The 22797-nt window shown below is 56.2% G+C and overlaps 1 protein-coding gene and 1 long non-coding RNA gene across 6 annotated transcripts in view; one reads left to right on the top strand and one right to left on the bottom strand.

Annotated features, from left to right (window-relative positions):
* The first annotated feature begins 3665 nt into the window (after positions 1-3665).
* On the top strand, positions 3666-22516 carry ADORA2A (adenosine A2a receptor). Of its 5 annotated transcripts, none has more exons than XM_045457276.1 (5): positions 4266-4334; positions 12641-12843; positions 12976-13160; positions 13546-14135; positions 20729-22516. In XM_045457276.1, the coding sequence occupies exons 4-5, from the start codon at positions 13804-13806 to the stop codon at positions 21633-21635; spliced, it is 1239 nt and encodes a 412-aa protein (XP_045313232.1). In that variant the 5' UTR covers positions 4266-4334; positions 12641-12843; positions 12976-13160; positions 13546-13803; the 3' UTR covers positions 21636-22516. The 5 variants fall into 5 exon arrangements, with proteins under 5 accessions (XP_045313234.1, XP_045313233.1, XP_045313232.1 ...); XM_045457279.1 differs by lacking the exon at positions 4266-4334 and having other exon boundaries at positions 12580-12843; positions 20729-21491; positions 21665-22516; XM_045457275.1 differs by lacking the exon at positions 4266-4334 and having other exon boundaries at positions 12580-12843.
* LOC123587465 overlaps positions 14337-22797 on the bottom strand; it is a 52182-nt gene continuing 43721 nt past the window's right edge. Inside the window, exons 3-5 of the long non-coding RNA XR_006707335.1 lie at positions 19013-19089; positions 16380-16442; positions 14337-16289 (exon numbers count right to left, since the gene is read on the bottom strand). This is a non-coding gene — a long non-coding RNA (uncharacterized LOC123587465). The remainder of the gene's footprint in view (positions 16290-16379; positions 16443-19012; positions 19090-22797) is intronic.

Here is a 22797-nt window from a genome sequence, read left to right as displayed (position 1 = left end):
CCTACGGAGTCAGGACTTTGCTGGGCCACAGCTAGTGCATCTGTGTAGGAGGCAGGGTGGGGGTCTGGGAGGACAGGGCTCCACATTCCCTGGGCCTGGCTTGCACTGTGGGAGATCAGGCTGAGTGTGGAGATAGAGCTGGGAGCTGGGGGGCTGTGAGGGTGGGTCAGAAGGGTGAGGGGTGGAGAGTGGGCACAGCCTGCCATCTGCACCACCTGATCTGAGCCAGACCCAGAGCAAGGAAAGGCCCCAGGAGTCGCTGGAGGATGTCTTCATTATGGAGTGAGTATGGGGTTCTTAGGAAGGGGTTGTAGTCCTAAGAGGAGGGCTGGGGAAGAGCACAGGACCATTGGGCAGGAAGCAGGTTGCACCAAGTGGGACTTGGGACACCTGGGTTCCCCCTCCACCCCCAGGTCTAGCAGCAGCTTGTGACAGGCTGGGACTCTTCTCACTTCTGCAATGTGATGACCCCAAAAAAAAGGCCCCTCCTGGTCCCTCCTGTCACTCACCCTGCTCTTTGTGAATTGGGGTAGGGAAGTGCCTGGCAGGGCATGGAGATAAGGGTGCAGGGAGTGTGGGGAGAGGGCAACTGGTTTGGTGGTCTGGCAGCTTCTGCGTGCCAGTGCCTGGGCTCCTGGCTTAGGGCCATTCTTAGGGTGGTGAGGGGCACGCTCTTGCATGCATGTGGTCCCTGTCCATCATGGAGCCCAGGACAAGGTCGCACTCCTGTCTGGACCTCAGTTCCCACATCGACACGGATCTGCCCAGATCAGCTCAGAGGCACAGAGTTCCTAGTGGGATTGCTGACATACCCAGAAGCCAATGTGGGCTGGAACATCTTGCTGGGGACTGGGCTGGAGAATCGGAGCGCTGCCGTGCCTACAGGTGGCTCGGGGAGCTTCCTCTGGTATGATTCTGTCTTCTTGGGGCCTGCTTTAATCTAAGCATAGAGTGGAACCCTGTGAGGTCCCCCACTTCCTCATTTCCAGAGCCCCAGGAAGTGTGCAGTGCCCCGCCCATTTGAAAGAGAAGTTGGTGAGTATCTCAGGGTGGCCTGGCTGGTTCGCAGGGACACTGGCCCCAGCACCCACTGGGTGCTTTGTCCTGGGTCTGGCATTTCTTTCCCCCTGATGTGGCCCAGCTGGCCTCAGAGCAAACAATCAGGGGCCAGAGGCCGCCCAGGTGCATCCTGGATAGGAACAAAGCTGGCGGGGGTGGGGTGGGAGTGGGCCATCTGAGACCAGAAATCTGGAGCAGGAGAGAGCCCAGCTGGCCCCACTGCCTGGCCTGAGGATCCTGGACTTGGACGGAAGGAAGGGTGGGCGCCCATAGCCTTCAAAGCCTGGCCTGGACCTGGGCAGGGCACCAAGGCCCAGAGATAGAAGACGGGGCCTGCCAAGGGCATCCCCATGCCTGAGGAGCAGCAGGCCTGTGCCCTACCCTCAGAACTCCCTTGGGCATGCACAGGGGCCTCCCCTATGGCCATGACACCTGAGTGTGACTTCCAGGCTGAGGAGGGCACAGCACTGGCCAGAGCACAAGGCCAACACTGTGGTGGTGCCAGGAGCCCAAGCCCCTGGTGTTGGAAGTCCTGGAGGAGATGTGGGTCAACCATGAGCATGTCCGCTCAGTGGGGAGATGAGGTTTGTGAACAGCCCTCCCACATGCCTGCTTCCTGTCACTACTGAACTGGAGGCTCCTGGGTGTATTCTGTCTAGGTGATGGCTTCACTGGAGACCTGGACAGAGGCACATGACAGATGACACAGAACCATTGGAGCGGCTCCCTCTGCCTCTAACAGGCTGGGTGGGGAAGGACTGCTGGAGGGCAAGGCTGGGGACCTGGGGATGCTCCCGTGATGTGCAGGTCCCAGGGGCCGCAGGGAGCTGGCTCTGTGGCGGAACCAAGCCCTTCCTAATCACCTCTGGCTTAGAGGCACAGCTACCCCAGGCATGGGGCACCCATGCTGAGGAGTTGGGGGCTGCCCACTGGGCCCTGGGGGTGAACTCTGAGGGCTTTGGCATTCTGGCCCTAAGGACCAGCTGCAGAAATGAAGCCTTCAGTCCCTGGGCATGGGGCCCGTCTGGTGTGGAGACAGGTGTGTGCACGGCCAGGTCACACATGGGGAGGTCAGGGTGGAAAGAGTGCTGGGCCCCAGAATAGAAATGGCAGGGGAGAGATTCATGTGGGCCCATACTGGGGGCTAGAGGGGCGATAGTGACCCCTGGGGTTGGCTGAGTGTTGGTCTCTGCCTCATGAACCCCCACAGTCCCTTCTAGACCCAAAGGTGTCTCCCTGCAAGCTGTTCCTTGCAGGGTATGTTGTGTGAGGACTTGAATGAATATGGGTCCAACAAGTGTGGGCAGGAGGGTTTTGTCTGCACCATAGGAGTAATTTATCCCATGAGATGGCACAGAAGCAAGGGTGGGAAGCCAGGGGTATGGGGGAGGATCCCGTGGCCAGGCAGCACCCCCAGCTGGTACATCATAGTCTGACTCTGGCTCAAGAGGTGGCAGGGCAGAAACAAAACTCCCATTTTATAGGTGAGGCTATGGGAAGAAACTCAAGACTTGAGGGAAAGCCACAGCACCAGTGTCGCCCCAGCGGTAGGGTCCCTGCCTGGTAGGGAGCACCTCCCTTCCGTCCCCCATTACCCCTCACAGGAGGTGAGTGGGAAGAGGGCTGGGGCCACAAACTCCTAAACTGGGGAGCGGGGGGCAAGTAGGAGACGGCAAGGCTGGAGGTTGGAAAGGCATCCAGGAACTATTCCCAATTTGAAAAGTCTTCTGCATCTCACCATGAGGTCCTGGGTTTCCTGGAGTTGTGTTGGGGTCTTGACCGCTCCCAGTCCGCCCTCCTCTGCCCCACCACCACCCCCCCCCCCCACCATGGCCTATCCTAATACTGGTATTAGGGGAAACAGGAACCTGAGGGGCCGAGCTGGCTGAATGGAGACAAGAGCCCAGACTTGGGAAAGAGCTGGAAGAGGCTGTCAGGTATTGGAGGCTGAATCCAGGCAAGTGATGGGCCTCAGGTTCTAGTTCCTCAGCTGTACCTGGGCTCCGACCTCCTAACTGTCCTCTCCTGTGGGAGACCTCATGCTCCTGCCAGGGCCTCAGCTCGAGGGTCCAGTCTGGCCCTGTGCAAGCTCCTCTCCTGGGCTTTTCCCTGTGACTGTGCTGGCCCCAGGAGGTTCAAGAATGCAATCCCACAAGCCCTTGGCCACCAATGTCCTGGTCTCTGTGGCCATCTGATGCAGTTCATCCTGCGGTGCACAGAATTGGGATTACTCTGTCCTGATACAAGGGTAGAAGGTGGGTCTCCTTGTATGGCTGGGTTAGGGCCGTTGTGAGGTCATTCCCAATTTGAAGTATCTAAAACATGGGGTTGGGGATGAGGGGAGGATGGACTCCAGCCCAAGGGGTTGAGATTCCAGGCTAGTGTATGGCACAGAAAGTGACTCCCCACCACTTTGCTCAGAGAAGTGGAAGTGGGGGGACAGGTCCCAACTGGGCCCCAGAGGCTATAAGAACAGGAGGGGCCCTGGCCCCAGAGTCTGTGCTGGGACAGTCAGATGGGTCACTGGATATTGGGGCCAGCTTTCTAGAGGCATCCTTTGAGCTGAGGTACCGCTGTCCCCCACCCCCCAGCTTGGGGCAGGACTCAGGAAGGGAGGGCAAAGCTGGAGACCAGGCAGAACCTCATCGCTGAAAGCCTTGAATGCCAAGGGAAGGAGACTGGGCTTTATCAGGAACAGTGCAGCCGTGGAAAGACTTGAGGAGGATCTGGCATGGGCGCTTCCTGGGTCACAGTTAGACACTGGGGAGGGATGACACAGGCAGGCACTGAGCAGCTCAGCTTCAATGATAAGGGACAGTACAGCTCTGGGAAGACTAGAACGGCAGGGGCAGCCCTGAAGTCTTCTTGGAGGAAAGGGAATACAGGCCAGGGGCCCGGCGGGCTTCACGGGGCGGGAAGAAGGACTGGGGCCAGACGCTCGTGGTGGAAGGAAAGGAGGGGGTGTGGCGCTGGAAGAGGCCCGACGGACTCGAGCCGGAAAGAGCGCGCTGAGGGCCGTGGACGAGGATGCGGTACGGTCCAGCCGGTTGCGGCCTCGTCCTACCGCGGGCATCGGCCGGGCTCTCAGGCCGGCTCCTCCGATCCCCGATCCCCGGGCCCACTCCGGGCCTCGGTTTCCCCGCGCGGCGGGGCGGGGCGGGGACAGCGCGGGTCTCGAAGCCGCCTGCAGGGGGCGCCCGTGAGCGGCGCGACCGGAGCCCGAGCCCGAGCCCGAGACGCCGCGGAGACAGCGGGAGCCGGCGCGCGAGCTGCAGGTCAGGAAGGGTCTCCGGTCTGGGGTCCCGAGGTCCCGGGCTGGCGGCCGGGCGGCAGGGGACCGTCGGAGGCTGCGGGGTTGGGAGGGACGGGTGGCTCGGGACCCCTCCCCTCAGGGCACCCCGCCGCTCCTACCCTCTCTTCCCGCCGCCCCGAGAGCGAGTTCACAGAGCTGGGGTCCGATCCCTGCCCCGAGGCGGGGGCTGAAATGGCGGGTGCAAGGGCGGCTCAGGCGCGGGCGCACGTCCGAAACTCGGTCGAAGAGCGGTGTGCGACCCAACGGGCCGCCCCAAACTGGACCGGAAGGTGCGCACGGGTGGGCGGGGAGGGGAGGGGGCCCGAGAGTGAGGCGGCCCCGGCGGCGGGGCGTGTGGGGCAGGCGTCTGGACCCGCAGGTGACGTGCGGAGAACGTCCGTCGGTCCGTCCAGGCGCCGTTGGCCGGCCCCAGGGCACTCGGCGAACCTTTCCGACGCGGCCGGCTGGGGTGGGCTGGGGGCGCCGAGGTGCGGCCTGAAGGAGGGCGGGTTGGACCCCCGGGGGTGAGAGAGGGCTTCCGCAGGTGGAGAAGCCCGGGGCGGGGACGGCATTCCGGGGAAGGAACGGCGAGGGCAGACGCTCCGCATCCCTAACGCCTGGGGCGCGGCGAGGAGTCTGGAACGCCGGGGCGAGGCAGGCGCGTTCCGGGGACAGGGGTGGCGGGACCCGGACTTAGGGGACCCAGGGGAGGCCGGAGGACAGGCAGGGTGGGTACACGGCTCGGACTGGTCCAGGCCGTCGCCGGGCTGCTTTGAGCGGAGGTAGGAATGGCGGGAATGGTGGCGGCCCTCGAGGGACTTGGCGCAGGACGGTCCAAAGGATAAACGAGGGGGCCGAGGCCCCGCGGCACAGAGATCTCTGCGTTCTGGCACTGCCAGGCCGCTTTGGATTTTAATTTTTCATACTGTAAAATGGGAAGAAGGTGGAGCCCTAGGGATCTGTTGGGGGAGAAAGAGAAGCTGGGGGGCAGGTCTCCCCATCCCCCATTCCCTGGGACTGGAGTTGTGGCTGGCCCCTGGGAAAGGAGTAGGCTGTCCCTTTGGCCAGCTGTCCCTCACCATCGTAGGGAGCACCGTTTCCACCCAAAGGGACTGTGCTTGCCTCCGGCCCAGAGCTCAGGCTGCTCTCTTTGGTCTCTGCTGTCCAGCTGCCTAGACTGCCAGCTTCTGCACCCTCCAGAAGACTCCATGTTGCCTCCATTCCCCAACATGGTTGCTCCTGGTTGTCCCGCTGGTTGGGAGGTGGGGAGGGACCATGATGGGGAGCCGGGGAGCTCTCTGGAGCGCAGTGGGCCAGGGAGGAGGGCTCCCTCCTTAGTGGGGAGGGGCTCCCTCCTTAGTGGGGTCAGGGGCTCCCTCCTTAGTCCTGCTGTAGCTAATCCTGGAGGCCTTGGGTGGGCTGGGAAGGCTCTGCCCTGTGGGCCAGCTCCCCATTTCGGGTCTCAGCGGGTCTATGACAGGAGCTCCTCACTGTGGCTTGTCCACAGGTAGTGGTGTCAACACCTCCTTGCTCTGTCCTTGTCCTTTAGAGTCCTCATGGTTCTCCCAGGTTCCAGTGTCCCTCTGGCCACTGCCCCTCCATCCCAATCCCCTCAGTGCAGATCAGGTTCTGGGCTAAGCCAGCTTCCCTGTTCATAACCTCAGAGAAGCTGAGGATGGCCCAGATATGGCTGGGAGGAGAGAGCCTTTGGTCCAGGCCAGTCCTGGCCAACCTTTGGGGGCTTACATGTTGCCCTCCCTCATGTTGGTCTGTGAAGTGTAGGCCCCCAACCACACTGTGGCCTTGCCCCCCAGGAGCCCACGGCCCAAAAGAGGCTGGCTTCAAGGGTACCCAATGGACCACAGATTTCGATGCCCAAACCTGGGTTCTGCTCTTGCCTCTTTGGTGCACTTGCTGGGCAGCCTTGGGCAAGTCACTGCCCCCTTAGAATCTGTCTTATTTGTAAAACAAGCATGAGGGAATGAACAATGCTTGGTGTACAGGGTTGTGGAGAGTAAATGAGAGATGAGCATGAGAGAGAGGCAAGGCAGACCAGAGGACAGGTTGGGATCTATGCTTTAGTTAGGGAACAGAGGGAGGCTATTGGCCTTGAGGTGGGGTGGGGGCACCACAGGGGATCACTGTTGACAGAGGGACATGTGGACTGGAGTTGGCTTGGAGGCAAGCACTTGGTTTCAGGGCATCACACCCTGCAAACAAGCATCTAACTGCATTCCTGAGCTACCTTACCCCAGTGAGCTGGAATAGCCATCCCAACCTTCTTGTGGCGTTTGTCTCGTCTGCTGCAACTCAAGCTGGGCACTGAAAGCTGTGCACACGGGAAGCTAAGGGGAGGATGACCAGAGGGATGGCTAGGGCATGGAGTATATGCTGAGAAGGAGTTTGGGGGTGTGTGTCAGGGGCTACTGAGGAGATTGCTGGAGTCAGGTGCTGAGCAGGCAAAAGGAATGAGTCTGAACCCCCAGGGAAGGAGCCTGGGCCCAGGGAAGCATTGGCAGTCACAGAAGGGAGGGGTTACCTCATGGTCTGAAGGTTGGAGGGAGTAGTTGGGTTGTGGTGCCTGAGGGCAGTATCCTGGAGGTCTGGGCTGGGGTCAGATGGGGAAGGGAAGTGGGGGATGGATAGGAGCTTGGAGCTGGGATGCAGACAGCACTCCCCGTCCCCCCACCCCCCGCCACTCCCCAAGAGACTGCTCATCTTCTGGCCAAGGCCTGGGAGCTCTAGGTGGTAGGGAGGGGCCATTTAGTGGCAAAGGTCCCCCAGCCCCCGCCTATAGAATCATGAAAAGGACCCCTGTATTGTGGAGTCCATGGGATCCTTCTGGGGATGGGAAGGTCTGGGTGGAGGGGAAGACCAGCTGCCTCTCACTCCAGCGGGGGGCAGATGGGAGCTGGGTACTCCAGCTTTCCAGGACTCCCTCAGGCCCCTGAGCCTCACAGAGGCTGTTGTCTTTGCCTGGACTCTCTTCCCTCCCTGCTCCCTCACTTCCCTGTCCTCCAAGTCCAGCCCAATCGGCCCCTCCTCTGGGAAACCATCCACAGTGCTTTGGGCCCTCTTCTGCAGGACAGTCCTGTTTCAGAAGTTGCTGGGCAGGGGCTGGTGCCGCTCCCACTTCTGCTGCTGCTACACCCACCAGCCCAGCTATCACTTGGGAGGAAAGGCTGCCTTAATGCACCAGGGAGAGGCAGGCAGCACCACTCTGGTGCCTCTCCTAGTATCTGGGCTGGTGGTCTCTGTCTGCCCATCCATCACAGGGGCATTCACCTCTGGCTCCTCGGTGGACTTTGCAAATTGTGGGGGTGGGGGAAGCCTCATGGAACAAGGAGCAGTGGCAGAGCCGTGTGGCATCTGGGCCAGCCCACAGGCCATGCTGCAGTTGGTTTACCCTCTCCCTTCAGCCTCCAGGGCTGCAACATCATGCCTTCATCCCAGGGACCCCAGAAGTGGGTCTGCCTCCCTCCCATCCTCCACCTTCTGGGCAGCTCCTGCCCTCCAACAGGCCAGCCTTCTCCCAGGACCCCACCCCAGGCCCACTAGGGCCATCTAGGAACCTCCCCACCTCCCCTCACCCCCACCCCACATCTCTTTCTGGCATCATAGTGCCTGTCATCCTACCATTAGAGGGTTCTTTTCAGGGAGGTGTGGGTGCTATGCACTTCCCAGGGTGCTGTCTCACAGGAGCATCGGTACAGAAGGGAAGACTCTGCTCAGGATCTCAAGGAATGTGGGATGGAGCAGGAGTGGGATCCCACCTGAGCTCCTTCCACCACAGAGTGGGCACCCAGCACCTTGTGTGTGGGGTGACCTCTTGGAGGGAGGCCATCAGATGCAGCAGCCAGTGAGAGGGTGAATGGCCACCTCAGGCTGGGAAGATGCAGTCTCTCCAGTACCTGGCCTGGACATTCGGGGATGGCAGACGAACTCTGGGCCCCCTGTGGGGAGAAAGGAGCGGTGGCAAGGCCCTGTGGCCCCAGGGGCTGGTGCTGTGGAGGCTGCTCTGGGGGGGGCTAGACTCAGTGCAGGGAACTGGCTCTCCACCCAGCTGGTTCCTGCACACATCCTGCCCTCCCAGAGCTGAGAACAGCAGCCACATGGAGGGCCTGTGGGAGAGGGGGTACCACTGGATGCCTGCCTGATACTTTGGGCCGAGCCTGCACCATGTTCCTGAAGTTATCCTGCAGGGAGGGAAGTGGGGAGGCAAGAGGCACCGGTGCTCCACGGCTTTCCTCCAGGCAGCACCGGAAGACACTGGTCCCACTCCAGTTGATGGGGCTTGGTAGGTCCCAGGGCCCTGGGGTTCTGGGAGGCTTGTGCCCAGGCTTGGGCCACTCCAAACACCAGTCATGACAGAGCTAGCGGAGGGCGTGTGGTTGGCAGCAGGAGCTAAGCTGCCTGTCTAGCTATTTCTTCTTTCCTTGTTGCTCTCTGCACGCTCACTGAGCTCCCATTAGACAGATGTCCATACTTCTTTCTCAATTTACCTTCTGTGTCTCTCAACTGTATCTCCTGCTGGGCTTCGTGTCTTTGTGAAGTTCCTGTGATAATACCTCAGGGCTGATCATTCCTCAGATCCCCAGTTGTCTCTTCAATTGTGTACATGCTTGAAGTGCATCGTGTTGATGGTGTTCTCTTTCTCATTCCCTTGACTTTTCATTTTGGGGACCTTATATTCTTTCTTGCTCATATTCATTCACCTGTTCTTGTTTCGCTTTTGCCAGTCAAGCCATAAGTTCTCCTTCTTGTTTATGGGTGCTATTCCTTTTTTCATCTCTTTGAAGACCCTAAATGTCTTTGAAAAACATTATTAGATTATGACCTTCATCTCTTCCAGAATGAATGAAACTCCATATTCAGGGTGCTGCTGCTTTATCTTTCTTAGCTTGAGCTTTTCTCCTGTGCTTTGAAATTGTGGCTTACAGGGTCATCTTAAGTGGGAATGGAGGCCCTGGAGACAGGGAGTGACCTGCACACTAAGGCAGCAGCTGGCTCTCAGCACACTCTCCTGGGACAGTTTCTCCTTCCAGGTCCCCTGCTGTAGGCTCAGGACCTTGCTAAGGCCAGGCTCAGTAGCACGTGGCACAGAGCTCCCTGTGATCCAGCAGTTGGGATGCTGCATGGCACAGGGTAGGCATTTGTATAACATTTGCTATGAGGAAGTAGTGGAAGAGACACAGGTTAGGATTCTGGAGCCCAGGAATGGGCCAAGCATGGTTATGCCAGGTCTGAGTCCCTACACTTGGCTTAGTTTATTGCCCTTAGCAGCACCCAGGAGCAGAGGTGCAGGGTCCTGCCTGGAAGGCAGGCTCTGGGGTGTACAGCCACCATCTGGGCATGTGTACAGAAAGCCTCACTAGTCTGACTTAGAAGGAGCCAGAAGTGGGCCAGGAAATATGTGGGTTTTGATTAAATGGAGTTTTAATTAAAATGGCCAGGTTGGTGGGGATAAGAAGGAAGGCCAGAAGAAGCAGCAGTTTTGAGTCTGACTCCTGGGAATCCTGGGAGCTGTCCTTTCAAGGCTTATCATGCACATTCCCCAACATGTGTCTCTAGTTTATATGGGACAGCTTCTGCCCTCTGCCCTGTCCCCAACAAGGGATAATCACAGGGAAATATTACATTATTAACATTTAATTTCCCCTCCTGGCTAGCAACAGATGACTCAAGAATTAATTAGAGTCAGCAGAGAGGGATAGGAAATTGTCAGATCTGGCTCCGCCCCTGGCCCCCTCCCCTTGGGCCTCCAACCTTCCTGTCACTCTAGGAGGCCTCAGAAGGGAGGGAAGCAGAGAGGGGCCAGCAGGCCCCAAGAAATCTTCCTGCTTCTGTGTTTATTATGGGCATTTCCCTCCGCTCTATTTCACCCTTTTATGCTCTTGGTATCTGTAAGACTGGGAGAGGTTGTTAATCTCTTTGGGACTTAGCTTCCTCATCTGTAAAATGGGGCTCATGGGGCCAGTGAGAACACAGATGACCGCAATGTCCCTATGCCCTCACATCATGAGCTCCCAAGCAGGCTGTACAAGCTAAGAAGGTCTGCGTAGAGTCTCGGCATCCAGGGAGAGCGCAAGGTGTGGTGGCTTAGTGGTGGCTGGAACCTAGTGGCATAGGGTCTCTCGAGTTGTGTTAATTGCCACTTCCTGTCAGTGATATATACGTTAGTAGCTTGAAATTGGCCATATGGGGAGCATTTATACCATGAACGTCTGGCAAAGGCCACAAGTTAGGATGCCCCCACCTCCCAGACTGATTTGCCCACCTATGGCTGGGAAGCTCCCAACCTTCCCACAAAATAGCTCCAGTAGGAGGCTGTGCAGCCTTCTCCCTGCCTTGTCTGCCCCCTGGTGCCTTGAGCTCCACTGATGAGGGCAGTGAGAGTTGAGAGCAGCAGCTAAGCTGCTTGGGGCCAGCACTCTGGTTTGACAGATGCCCAGGTTTCCTGTGGGGCCAGGCCAGTCTCACCCCGGGATGTGCTGGCAGCAGCTAGAAGAGCCTGCAGAAATGCTGTAGGAAGGGCAGATGGGCAACTAGATGTGCAAGGAGGCAGCCTTTTAGGACTCCGGGGCATTAGGTGTGCCTTTAGCCCCTTGCAAGACTGATGTGGGTAGGAGGATCGGTGACCACTAAGATCCATTGCATCCAGTGAGATTGGGAAGGTGCCCAGGCATGGTGGGCAGTAGAAAGGTAGCTTCAGTTTAGTCAGGAAGAGTGTTGGTCTCAGGTGCTGTTCAACATGAGGGCCCATGGCACAGAGGGTGGTGGTAGGGAGACCCTGAGGACTGGGCATATGTAGGCAGGTACCCAGGGCTGCCAAGAGAGCCTCACCTAACAGAGGGCTGGGTTAGGCCCCTTGAAGGTCCTTCCACTCCAGGCAGCCTGGCTCATGGAGGCAGCCTGGCATCCAGGACGGGTGCTGGTGGTGTGACCCCATCAGTAGGGCTCAGGGCATTGGGGCAGGATAGCCTGGCTCCACAGAAATGTGATACGTATTTGGGTTAGGTGGATTGTTGGTGATCCCACCTCATCTTCCCCCAGGCCAGGTGCCCTCTGAATCTGGACAGTGGTCTGGGGCCAAGTCATGCTTCTAGCCTGGTTGGTCTGATTGGCAGAGGCTGTGGTGCCTCTGAATGCAAATTCCCCTGGAGAGGTTGGAGTCTGGGTAAGAAGGGTGGCAGGTGATGGTTAGGTGGCTAGGAGAGCAGGCGGCTCACTGGTAGGAGGAGGTAGGGTTCCCTAAGGCTCCCTTGGCCTGGACAGTGGCCTGCTGCTAGTGCTGGGCCTGGGAGGCCCCTAGGAAGGAAGTAGTTCGGGGCCTGTCACTTCCCTTCTGGAGAATAAAAACAAGACCCTAGACACACGGCTTCTGCAGCTGGGGGCGGGGGAGGGGGGTCCCTGGTGAATGCTGTCTTAGGCTATAGGCCAGGAGCACCAAGGGACACTCTGTGGCCAGGGATAGCACCAGGAGACTTAGTCTGATCCTCCTCTGCCAGTGACATGCTTTATGAGCAGCTGGCTGGCAAGTACCCTGTGTATAGCAGGGCCCTGAGATTCATTCATGGTCTCTTGGTGGTGGGCCCCTGCCAGGCCTGAGAGAAGCCATTGGGCTGGCTGCAAGAACCCCCCCATTTTTCAAGCACTTTGCCTCCTCTTCTCTGTCCTGCTTCCTGGTGTTGTGTGCTCCATTGGAGCCTCCTAGTGGGCATAGGGAATACCCCTTGGATATAGTTCCAGCCGCCTGAAGCACACAGGAGTCAGAAGGAAACTTGGTGTTCATCTGTTGCAGCCTGGCCCCTTGAACATGGCCAGGGACCACGAGTGACCTTCTCCCAAGATCACCAGCCCTGCTCTATCCCTTGTGTCCTGGAGGAGTGAGGGAGGATGCAGTTTCCTGAGCCCAAGTGTGGGAAGCTGAAGGGCAGCTTTGGGCCTCTTGTCTCCATGCAGGCAACAGCTGCCGCCCATGTGCACCTAGGGCCCCGTGAAGGCCCAGGATGGGAGGAGTAGGTTGATTTGGCATGAGGGGACACCACTGGGCAGCACATGTGAGCATGATAAGATGGGGGCAGAGGCTGTGGGGAGGGGCCCCCAGGCTGGTAGGGGATATGGAGACCATTTCACAAGCTCAAGGGTGAACACTAGGGGTTTGGGCTGGGGGAAACCAAGACCTCTACTTCTGCTTGTGCTTCTCAGGAGGGTCAGCAATTCCTTACATTTCTATGACATTTTCACTCTGGGGGAGCCCTTTAAGATCTGTTTATTTCCTTCTCATAGAATCATGAGTGAGAGCTGAAATGACCCCCAGAGGCTATCTGGGGTCCAATCTCCTCACTGTATCAATGAGGAAACTGAGGCCTAGAAAAGAAAAAAACATCCTTGCCTGCAGTTCCCCAGGAAGTCCTGGCTGAGCACCCTGCCTTCTGCACAGCACCAAACTGAATTCAGTCTGTCCTGGCATCAGCCAGGCAGAGGAGCAGGTTGGGGAGCGGGCGTGGGAGGAGTGGGGGGGGGGGGGAGGTGAGGCGGTTCCCTTGCCCAGATGTGCAGTCAGCTGGCAGGGGCTGCTGAGGAGCGGGCTCCCTTTGTGACTGCTCCTCCATACTGTGCAGCATCACCAGCAAGGGCAGGGGGGCTTAGCTGCCAGCAGTGGAAGACAGGACAAGATGGACCACCCAGGTCCTTCCAGATTGGAACTCTAGGCCTGCTCCTTAACCTAGCAGCTTAGGCAGGTGCTGGTAGTTCCCAGGAAGAGCTCTTGGGGGATGGAGCAGACTGAAGCTGGCTGAGAGAGAAGGTAGGTGGACCTGGGAGAGTCCAAGGGGGTGAGGGGGCCTTTCTGGAAGGGTCATGGGGGTGGCAGTGAGCTCAGGGACCCAGGAGACTGGCAGGGCTGCCACAAAAGGCTTGAGAAGCTGAGCATGGGGTGGGGGTGGGGGCAATACAAGTGACTTAACTTTAAAAAGATTCCTGGCTCCCCTAGAAAAAACAAGGACTGAGGCTGACCCCCAGCCCTCTGTGTCTAGGGTGAGAGGGGCAGGGCACAGTGGGCTGTTCTCAGGCTAATGCCTGGCCTGCAGGGAGGGCATTGGTAAGCTGGGGCTGAGGGCTACCTCTGGGAATCTTCAGCTTTTCCCTCTCTGCCCATGGTCCAGCTCCTCACAAGGCTTCTCCCTTGGCAGGTGCCTCGGGGACTGTGAAGCCGAGCTGAGCCAAGATGCTGCCGGAGCCCCTGAAGAGGGTCTGGTTTCTGGAGACTCAGAGTTGGCTCTGAAACAGCCCTTGGGGAGCCCCCCACCCCCACCCCCGCTTGCCTGCAGGGACGCTCTTGGCTCCTGTGAAGAAGGGGCTCAGGGGCCTGGGCAGGGCCAGCTGCACTGCAGCTATGGACCGTGAGCTGGCCTGGCCCGTGTCCTTGCTGACCCTGCCTGTCTGCGGCCATGCCCACCATGGGCTCCTGGGTGTACATCATGGTGGAGCTGGCAATTGCTGTGCTGGCCATCCTGGGCAATGTGCTGGTGTGCTGGGCTGTGTGGCTGAACAGCAACCTACAGAACGTCACCAACTACTTTGTGGTGTCACTGGCGGCAGCCGACATTGCTGTGGGAGTCCTCGCTATCCCCTTCGCCATCACCATCAGCACAGGGTTCTGTGCTGCCTGCCATAATTGCCTCTTCTTCGCCTGCTTTGTCCTGGTCCTCACACAGAGCTCCATCTTCAGCCTCCTGGCCATCGCCATTGACCGCTACATCGCCATCCGCATCCCACTCCGGTGAGCTGGGGGCTGTGGGCGGTGGGCTGCCCATATTCTCTTCCCTGGCATGCCTCATGCTGAGGTTCACATCTGTGAAAAGGCTGCCTGTACCAAGGTCTGGTCTGCGCCAAGCCAGGGCCAGGGTGAACCTGGGGTTAGGATTTAGTCTGTGATGTCTGTGTGTTGAGCTGAGGACAGAGTCATAGGGTTCAGTCTGGGGCTGCCCAAGGCACCCTAGCCCTCCCCCGTCTTCCCCAGCCTATTTGGTTGAGGCTGCTGCTCTTTGACTGTGGCAGATGTGTGTGGCCCAGGCCTGGGTGGTGCATCTGGGCCATTTTCTCACAAGCATGATGCTGGGGCGGGGCAGGGCACCACGGGAAACCACAGGCCCTCAGAACCAGAAACCCGCCTGCCTGCCTGCCCTAACTCCTCTGGGCCAGCCACACAGTGTGGACATTAGGAAAATGACCCAGAGAGGGGAAGTGACTTGGCTGAATGCCACAGTGAGTCACTTAGACCTATATGCAAATTCTGTGCTCCTCAAGTCAGCAAGTACTGATGGTCTTAGAGACAGCCTGTGTGCTCAGCTAGTGGAAAGGGGTTTTTGTGAAGTGACTTCAGCCATGTATTGTGTAAATGAAGACTTTCCCGAGGCTGAGTTTATTTAACGTGGCCTTCACCTACCACAGATGAAACTAGGAAGTAGGTCCCTCCCTCTCTCCTCCCCCCAAGGTGGGGGGAGTGGTGAGGGGCGGCCCACCTCCTTGACCCTCTATCTGGGAGCTGGATTCCACACCTGGGTGGCTGCAGACCCTGAGGGAGGTCTCAGAGGACCAGGGTACCTGGCCCTGTAGTGAATTCTCCCAAACAAGTGAAGTGCCTGCCTCCAGAGTAACCCTCAGCAGCCCCATGCTGGCAGAGTACACCCCAGCTGGAAAGAGGAGCAGGCTCAATGAGCAAATGGAAATTTAGAGTGTCAAACCAAGGGGGCCCTTAGAGGTCATTTCCTCTCATCTTCTAGATGGAAAAATGAGGCTCAGAAAAGGGAGCCAGCCCTCAGGGCCACACAGTGAGTTGGTAGCACAGTTGGGACTAGGCTTAGAAAGAAATGTGACCTGTCACCCACTGTGACTCCAGTCTTTGGGGAACAGGGCAGCCCTGGTCTCCCAGACCTACTCCCAGGAGTAGGTGGCCACTCCTGTCACCTGGGCTCTAAGGGGGAAGAAGGCACCCTCATCATGCTGCTCAAGTGAAGGGCCCCACGTGGCCCTATAGGACGCTCTAGTCTCAGGAGAGCCTAGGACTCTTGCCAAAGAGGAGACTCTAGCCAGTCTTAATATAGGACTAGTCTGATAGTGCAGAGCAGAGTTCAGAGTCCAGGCTCCCTGAGGAACGCTCAGAACACGGGGTCCCAGGTGGACTAGAAGGCAGAGAATTGGTGTCTACTTAAGGAGCCAAGCTGAGCATGGGCTGGGCCTGGGCCAGCCCTGGTAGGAACATTCAGTGGGGAAGCAGAGACCTCACTTTCACTTCCTTCCCTGATTCAAAGGGCAACGGCATCCTAAGGAGAGATCAGGGCTCAGTTGCAAGGGTCTTGGCTTCTTTTTCTTATCTCTCTCTTTGCTAAGAGTCAAGAGAATGATTCCTGATGTAGGAGGATGGGACGTGCTGTGTGACCATAAAAAGTCAGCTGTCTCTCCCTGGGCCCATTTCCTCATCTATAAAAGGGGATAGGCCTTTCTGTCCTTCTGAGCTCACAAAGGTGTTGTGAGGGTCCAGTGAGCAGATGGGTGTGGTGAGGCCCCTGGGTGGGAAGGTTGGTGGGATGGAGCAAGTGGGGATTCAGCCCATTCTTGAGCTGCTGGAGATTCAGAATGGATCCTGGACCTGCCCTGCCCCATCTGTATCACCAATACCCATGATCTTCAAAGTAGGACCTAGTTCCACCGAGACTTGGCTATTTGAGCATTGCTTGATAAAGCCTTGGAGGGGTCAGCCTGGATCTCTTGGATCTGGGAGCCATTAGGGATGATGATGATGGTACTTATCTCCTACCTCAGGCAGAGAGCTTCACAGTTGCCCAAGGATGTTAGCACAGTTTCTCCTTTGATCTTCACAGCCTAGCACTGTGGCCAGGGAAGACGTGATGACCCTGTGTTACTCATGGGGAGGCTACAGCAGGAGAAAGAAAAGTCTCTCGTGACTTGGGGGACATCAGGGCCCTTCACAAAGTTCCAGACTCCCTTGGGTCTTTCCACTTACCTATTCCTCAAGGGCCCTGGGCTGGGGACAGCAAGGTGCACAAAGGTGTCCAGGTAGGGGCTCCTGAGAGCAAGATGGGTACAAGAGGGAATGACGTGAAGGCAAATGAGAACCCAGAGCTCCTGGCAGGTCTGGAGCCACTGCCTGACTCAGGCTGCCTTTTCTGCCTCCCCCACATTCCCTGCCAGCTGGGAATCTCGCTGCCTCTGCATGCTGTTTCCTGCTCCACTCCGGAGGTCCATTTGGCTACTCTGAGGTGTCCATTCTCTGACTGTTGCCCTGGATGCCTAGCCCTAGGCCTGCATCACTCACCATTAATTTATTTCTCTCTCCTTCTTTCCTTCTTCCTTTCCTTTCTCCCCATCTCTCTTTCTTTTGTTAAAAGGATTCAGTTTCAGAAAAATCTGTGCTCCTTCCCAAGTACAGGGACCTTTGGTGGGCTAGGGCAGGGCCTAGTCAGGAATCCAGTGAGAAGCAGCCTGGCCAAAGGCAGAGATGGGAGCTCTTGGTGTCCCTGGAGGAAGACAGAAAGCCCAGAGTGAGAGACAAAGGTTTTCATATCCTAGGGGACTTCTGCGCCCCTTGTCTCCTGCCTCTCACATTATTAACCCCTGGTGAGTGCTCGCTCTCCTTGGGAAACAGACTACATGTGGGGCAGCAGTTGATGCAAAGACCTGAATTGTATGTGGTGAATCACCACCTGGGGACAAAAACCCCCTGGCTTGTAAAGAGGGTAGGATCAGGGCTCCCAGGAGGAGGTAACACTGGATGGGTCTAGCAGGATGGGTATGAGTAGGCCAAGCCTAGACAAAGGCCACAAAGAAGGAAGGACCATGTGGGCCTTGGAACAGGAGAAGTGACAGAGACAGAAGAACAGGAGGGCAGGGAGGGTGTGAGGCTAGCTCAGGCCTGCCTATGCTCAGAAGGGAGTTTGGGTTTCACCCATGCATCAATGGGTGTTCAGTTCTTAGATCACTGGCTCCTTTAGACAACTTAGGAAAGCTCCGCCTTCTCTCAGTGTAAGGAAAATGCACATGAAGCCCCACTTAGAATTGTGGGTGGTATTCTTGGATCATAGAATGAGTCTCCAACATGGGTGATGGGAGGTACCCAGGAAGGGGCACCTGTGAGCTGAAAGATGCAGGGATACAAAGGCACCTCCAAATGTGGCAGGCAGCACTCTGGCACCTGCTTCCTGTGACACCTCTGGGCTCCCCCAAATGGCAGAGTGTTGTTGTGCTGGATACCTCTGGCACCCCTTCCACTGGACAGTGTGTCTGGGCTGCAGGAGGTCAAGATGTGATTGCCATAAGTCAGAGACATAGCCCAAGGGGATGCCCCTGGGCCAGGCTATGGCTTGGCTGTTGTTCTATTTGGGCCCTAATGCTGTTCCAGTTCCCCAGGGGCCTGGGTCCAGAGCGCTCAGCCTAAAGGCTTTTCTTCTGAATAATGAAATTAATCTGTTTGATGTTTCTGTGTGTGTGTGTGTGTGTGTGTGTGTGTGTTTAATAAGTTATTACCTGCACATACTAAAACATTAAAAAAGAACAACAGAGTATATATATGGTGAAAAACTGTCCCTTTTGTCCGCCGCCCTACCTTCAGTTATCTTCCTGGAAGGCAGTGTTGAGAATCTGCCCAGAGATATTCTTTGCAGGCATAGTCAAGTGCTATTAATGTATGTTTGTTTCTGTCCTCACAAGGGGCTTTCTTTTTAAAATGCAGTGCCAGACTTCTGCTCATGGGTTTCCTTGTCCATAAAAGCAGACAACTGGACAGACCAGGGATTTTCAAACTGTCCCCGGAAGCCTTTGGTTTGGGCCTGGGTGTCCCCACCAACTCATTCATTCAGTGAATATTAAGCTGCCTCCCTTCCTCAGCAGCCTCCTTCTGTGATTGCCTGGGAATGCAGGCAAGAAGGTCAGCTGCTAGAGGACAATTTGAAAACCCCCAAAGCAGGTGGCTTCCAGGGTCCTCTACACCATCTCTACACCATCTGTTCCTGCTTGGTTGCCTCAAATGATAGGAAGCTCATTTTGCCTGAGGCAGCCCATTTCTTGTGTGAACAGCTTAGCTGAGAAGTTCTTACCCCAATTCACAGTCCACCCCCCTGTAATTCCCACCCACGGATTATACATTCTGCCCTCATGGGACTGTGCTCACAGGCCCTGGATTCTTAGTTCCATTTTGCAAATGAGGAAACTGAGGCTCAGAGATGCAGAGTGACAGAACATGGCAAAACAGGAATGCACTAGCACTGGAACTCAGGGAGGGATACCCTTTTCTCAGGAAAAATACCAACATTAAAATAGCTTCCTATTCAATAAGATTATATAAATTATAATTAGCAGAGTACAAAAACAGTGCCCGGCACACAGCAAGTGCTGTGTAAGTATTAAATGGAAAAAGAAAGAAAAAGAAAAAGCCTAAGACTTTGTGTTTGAGGCTCCAGAATAGGAAACAGGGCCATGTAGGCTCTCTGTGGCTTGGTGGAAGTGAGCAAGTCCATGACCCTCCTCCTGTTGCAAGCACCCAAGCCCCTGCTAAATGGGGCTGAGGGGTTCCTGGGAGTGGCCCTGTCCAGTTATTCTTTGGATTCAAAACTGACATAGATTCAGAACTGACAGACTTACCTTGGCCCGAGTTGCCTCTGGGCTCCTGAAATGTCCATGGCAAGTCCATTCCTCTCCTTAGGCTTCAGTTTTTCCATCTATAAAATGAGGCAGTTGGATTAGATAAGAGGTCAGAGGCCACAAGATTTTATCCCCCTTTATTTGAATTTGTTGACAAAATTTAAACCACAGGCGATTTCACCTAGAAAATCAGCTCCTCAGCCCCGTCTGAGGTCTGGCAGCACTGGAAGCACATTGTGCATAAGTGGCCAGGGGCTGAGCAGCGTCAACTGTCTCTTATACAGACAGTAAATGCCCTGCCAGCCTGCCTCACACATTTGTTACCTGTAGGCCCATGTTTGCCACCCATGGACTAGTTTCTGTGAATGCTTCCAATTCTGGAAATTAAGTACTGCACATTTTTCCTTGGCACCTGCTGTGTGTCGCTTTCTTAGTGCTGGCAGTACAGTGATGGATGCAGGAAAGCCCTGTCCCAAAGGGGCCCCCTACCTCAGGGGCCCAGATGGAGTAGGGATTTGGTGCACTTGGGTAGGAAACTTCTTTGGGAAGGTATCTAGCCTGAACATAAAGGATGGATAGGGTTTACCAGGTAGAGGGGAGGGCAGTCTGGTGTTACCAGAATCAAAACCATTAAACAAATGGTTATCTCTCAGAGATCACTGAGGTCACCTTCTTCAGTCAGAGATAATTTTTTGATTGCCCATTCTTTAAGTAAAATCTATGCCACCGGAGCATCTGGTTGGCTCAGTTGGTTGAGTGTCCGACTCTTGATTTTGGCTCAGGGCATGACCCCGCACTGAGTGTGAAGCATGCTTAAGATTCTCTCTCCCCTTCTGCCCCTCTCCCCAGCTTGTGTGTGTGTGTGTGTCTCTCTCTCTCTCTAAAAAAAGAAAAAAAAAGACAAGATTCTCTCTCTCTCACTCTAAAAAAAAATATCTATGCCACCTTTTCTATGGACTTGGGGCCAGCTTTCTGGCTGGCAGATCAGGTCACACTTGGAGTCTGGGACTGCATCTGGCTGTTTAGTCCTGAGTGATTTCAGTCAGGTTACTTTTCCTCCTTGGACCTCAGTACCTCATGCGATTCTTTCCTCTTAAATGTTAAGACATATCAATCTCATGTCTCTCCAGAGGGCTGTGGGTGAATCTGGAAGGCAGAGAGGATATTTGACCCAGGGCCTCCACGACCCCCTCCTCCCCTCTGTGCCACCTCTCCTTGAGGGCTTTCTGGAGACCTTATGTCAAGTGGGGAAGGAAGAGCATGGAGTACAAGAGACATGAATCGCCTACAAGTCTGATGTGGCTGGTTCTGCCCCCGGCCAATGAGTGTACCCTCCTGGCTTATTCCCACTTTTAAGGAAAGCTTACTCTAGCATCAACTAAGACTAACATGGAGGTGATAAGTTCTCTCACTTATTAAGTCCCTCAAAGAGAACGGAGTCTGAGGACTACTTTTAATACTATTTGGTAACCATCTGAATGTCTATGCAGTGGTTTCCTTTCCAGGGGGCCGGCTCTCCTGTTTCCTGCTGTGGGAAAAGGCAAGGGCTTGGGCCTCCGCTGAACAGAGGAGGATAGTGAGGCTAGGAGGCAGGAAGTGAGTGGTCCAAAACCTTACAGCCAGCAGATCAGGCCCAGGTGCCTCTCTGGGTTTCTGACTCTTAGCCTCTCCTTGTCTTGGTTTCTCAGACATCTGATGCTGGTCTCCTTTCCCCAGGTACAATGGCTTGGTGACTGGCACAAGGGCCAAAGGCATCATTGCAGTCTGCTGGGTGCTGTCATTTGCCATTGGCTTGACTCCCATGTTGGGCTGGAACAACTGCAGCCAGCCGAAGGAGGGCAAAAACCACTCACAGGGCTGTGGGGAGGGCCAGGTAGCCTGTCTCTTCGAGGATGTGGTCCCCATGAACTACATGGTGTACTACAACTTCTTTGCTTGTGTCCTGGTGCCCCTGCTGCTCATGCTGGGTGTCTACTTGCGGATCTTCCTGGCGGCTCGGCGACAGCTGAAGCAGATGGAGAGCCAGCCTCTGCCGGGGGAGCGGACTCGGTCCACGCTGCAGAAGGAGGTCCATGCTGCAAAGTCGCTGGCCATCATTGTGGGGCTCTTTGCCCTCTGCTGGCTTCCCCTGCACATCATCAACTGCTTTACCTTCTTCTGCCCAGAGTGTAACCATGCCCCGCTCTGGCTCATGTACCTGACCATCATCCTCTCCCACACCAATTCCGTTGTGAATCCCTTCATCTATGCCTACCGCATCCGTGAGTTCCGCCAGACCTTCCGCAAGATCATTCGCAGCCATATCCTGAGGCGACGGGAGCCCTTCAAGGCAGGCGGCACCAGTGCCCGGGCCTTGGCAGCTCATGGCAGTGATGGAGAGCAGATCAGCCTTCGCCTCAATGGTCATCCTCCTGGGGTGTGGGCCAATGGCAGTGCCCCCCATCCTGAGCGGCGGCCCAATGGCTATGCCCTGGGGTTGGTGAGTGGAGGGAGTGCCCACGAGTCCCATGGGGACATGGCCCTCCCAGATGTGGAGCTCCTCAGCCATGAGCTCAAGGGAGCATGCCCAGAGTCCCCTGGCCTTGAGGGACCCCTGGCCCAGGATGGAGCAGGAGTGTCCTGATGATCCATTGAGTTTGCCCTTTCCTCCAGGAAGGAAATCTTTCTCTTTGGTGGATGGAACCAGTCACGTTGGGAGAAGAATGAATGTGCCTGGAGACCCTTCTTGTGGCCAGTTCCCACTTTGGACTGAGAGGAGTACCCTGGCTGGAGCAGCATGAGGCCCAGCAGGAAGGGTATGGAGTCCGAGGAAGCAGACATTTCATGTTGGAAGGCCCTGCATCAGGTCAGGGCCATGGCATCAGAACATCTTGGCTGGGCAGGGCCCAGTACCCCACTCGAAGCATCTAGAAATACCACCCTGACTTCACAGAGCAGCTGTGGCAGAGCAGGCTGGCTAGCCCTAAGGCTGGGGGTGGCTCCGACAGACCCCCCTAATCACATACACACCACCCTCCCGAGACTTTCCAAGGGTTCAGGAGCTGCTGTGCCCAGAGGTGGCGTGTTTTTGTTTTTGTTTTTTCCAGGAGAAAATGTTAAACCTGAAGAAATCCCTTTTTTTTTTTTTTTTTTTTTTTTTTAATCATCTTCCTTCCCTGGTTGCTGGGTCTGTTGTTGGTCTTGCTGCTAACCTGGCCTTAGAGGTCAGCCCAGGGAGTCCCAGGCAGCTCTCACTGGCTGCCATGAGCTGCCATGCACTTCTTACCCCATCAGTCCCAGGGCCATTTCTTAAGGCCACAGAGCTGGGCTCAAGGACAGGGAGTTGTAATGGAATGGTGTCAGACTGTGGGCTTAAGGGAGGAGGTGGGGACTGGCCCACCATGGGGTGTGCCTGGGTAGCTCAGAGCTGCCCAGTTAGAGGCCCTATCTAACTGCCTTTCCTTCTGAAGGGAATGTTTTTTTCTGAGATAAAATAAAAATGAGCCATGTTGTGTTTTAAACTTGTCCAATGAGAATGGTGTCTGAGTTCCTTTCCCCATTCCATAGCCAGGCCTGGCACACACATATATGGGTGTGTATTGCATGTGTGAGAGAGTATGTGCATCTGTGCAGACAGTCTGCCTGCCTGGGGATGCCTCCACAGCCTCCCATCTTCCAAGGGAAAAGGCTGTCTGGATGCACCAGAATCTAAATGCCCACAAGCAGCCCCAGACCTGTGTTCCTGTGAGAGAGGGGCTGTGGGAGGAAGGACTCTTTCCCCAGCTGCTCTCCCTCTAGAGAGGGAC

The sequence above is a fragment of the Leopardus geoffroyi genome, chromosome D3, assembly GCF_018350155.1.
Source record: "Leopardus geoffroyi isolate Oge1 chromosome D3, O.geoffroyi_Oge1_pat1.0, whole genome shotgun sequence".
Taxonomy (NCBI): domain Eukaryota; kingdom Metazoa; phylum Chordata; class Mammalia; order Carnivora; family Felidae; genus Leopardus; species Leopardus geoffroyi.
Note: the sequence above shows the minus strand (reverse complement) of the source record. Positions and strands in the feature narration are given on the sequence as shown.

Excerpts from the sequence above, each read along its gene's own strand:
- ADORA2A (XM_045457277.1), top strand. The coding sequence starts at position 13,804 with ATGCCCACCATGGGCTCCTGGGTGTACATCATGGTGGAGCTGGCAATT. Across the intron at positions 14,136-20,728 it reads GCCATCCGCATCCCACTCCG|GTACAATGGCTTGGTGACTG; the intron begins GTGAGCTGGGGG and ends TCCTTTCCCCAG.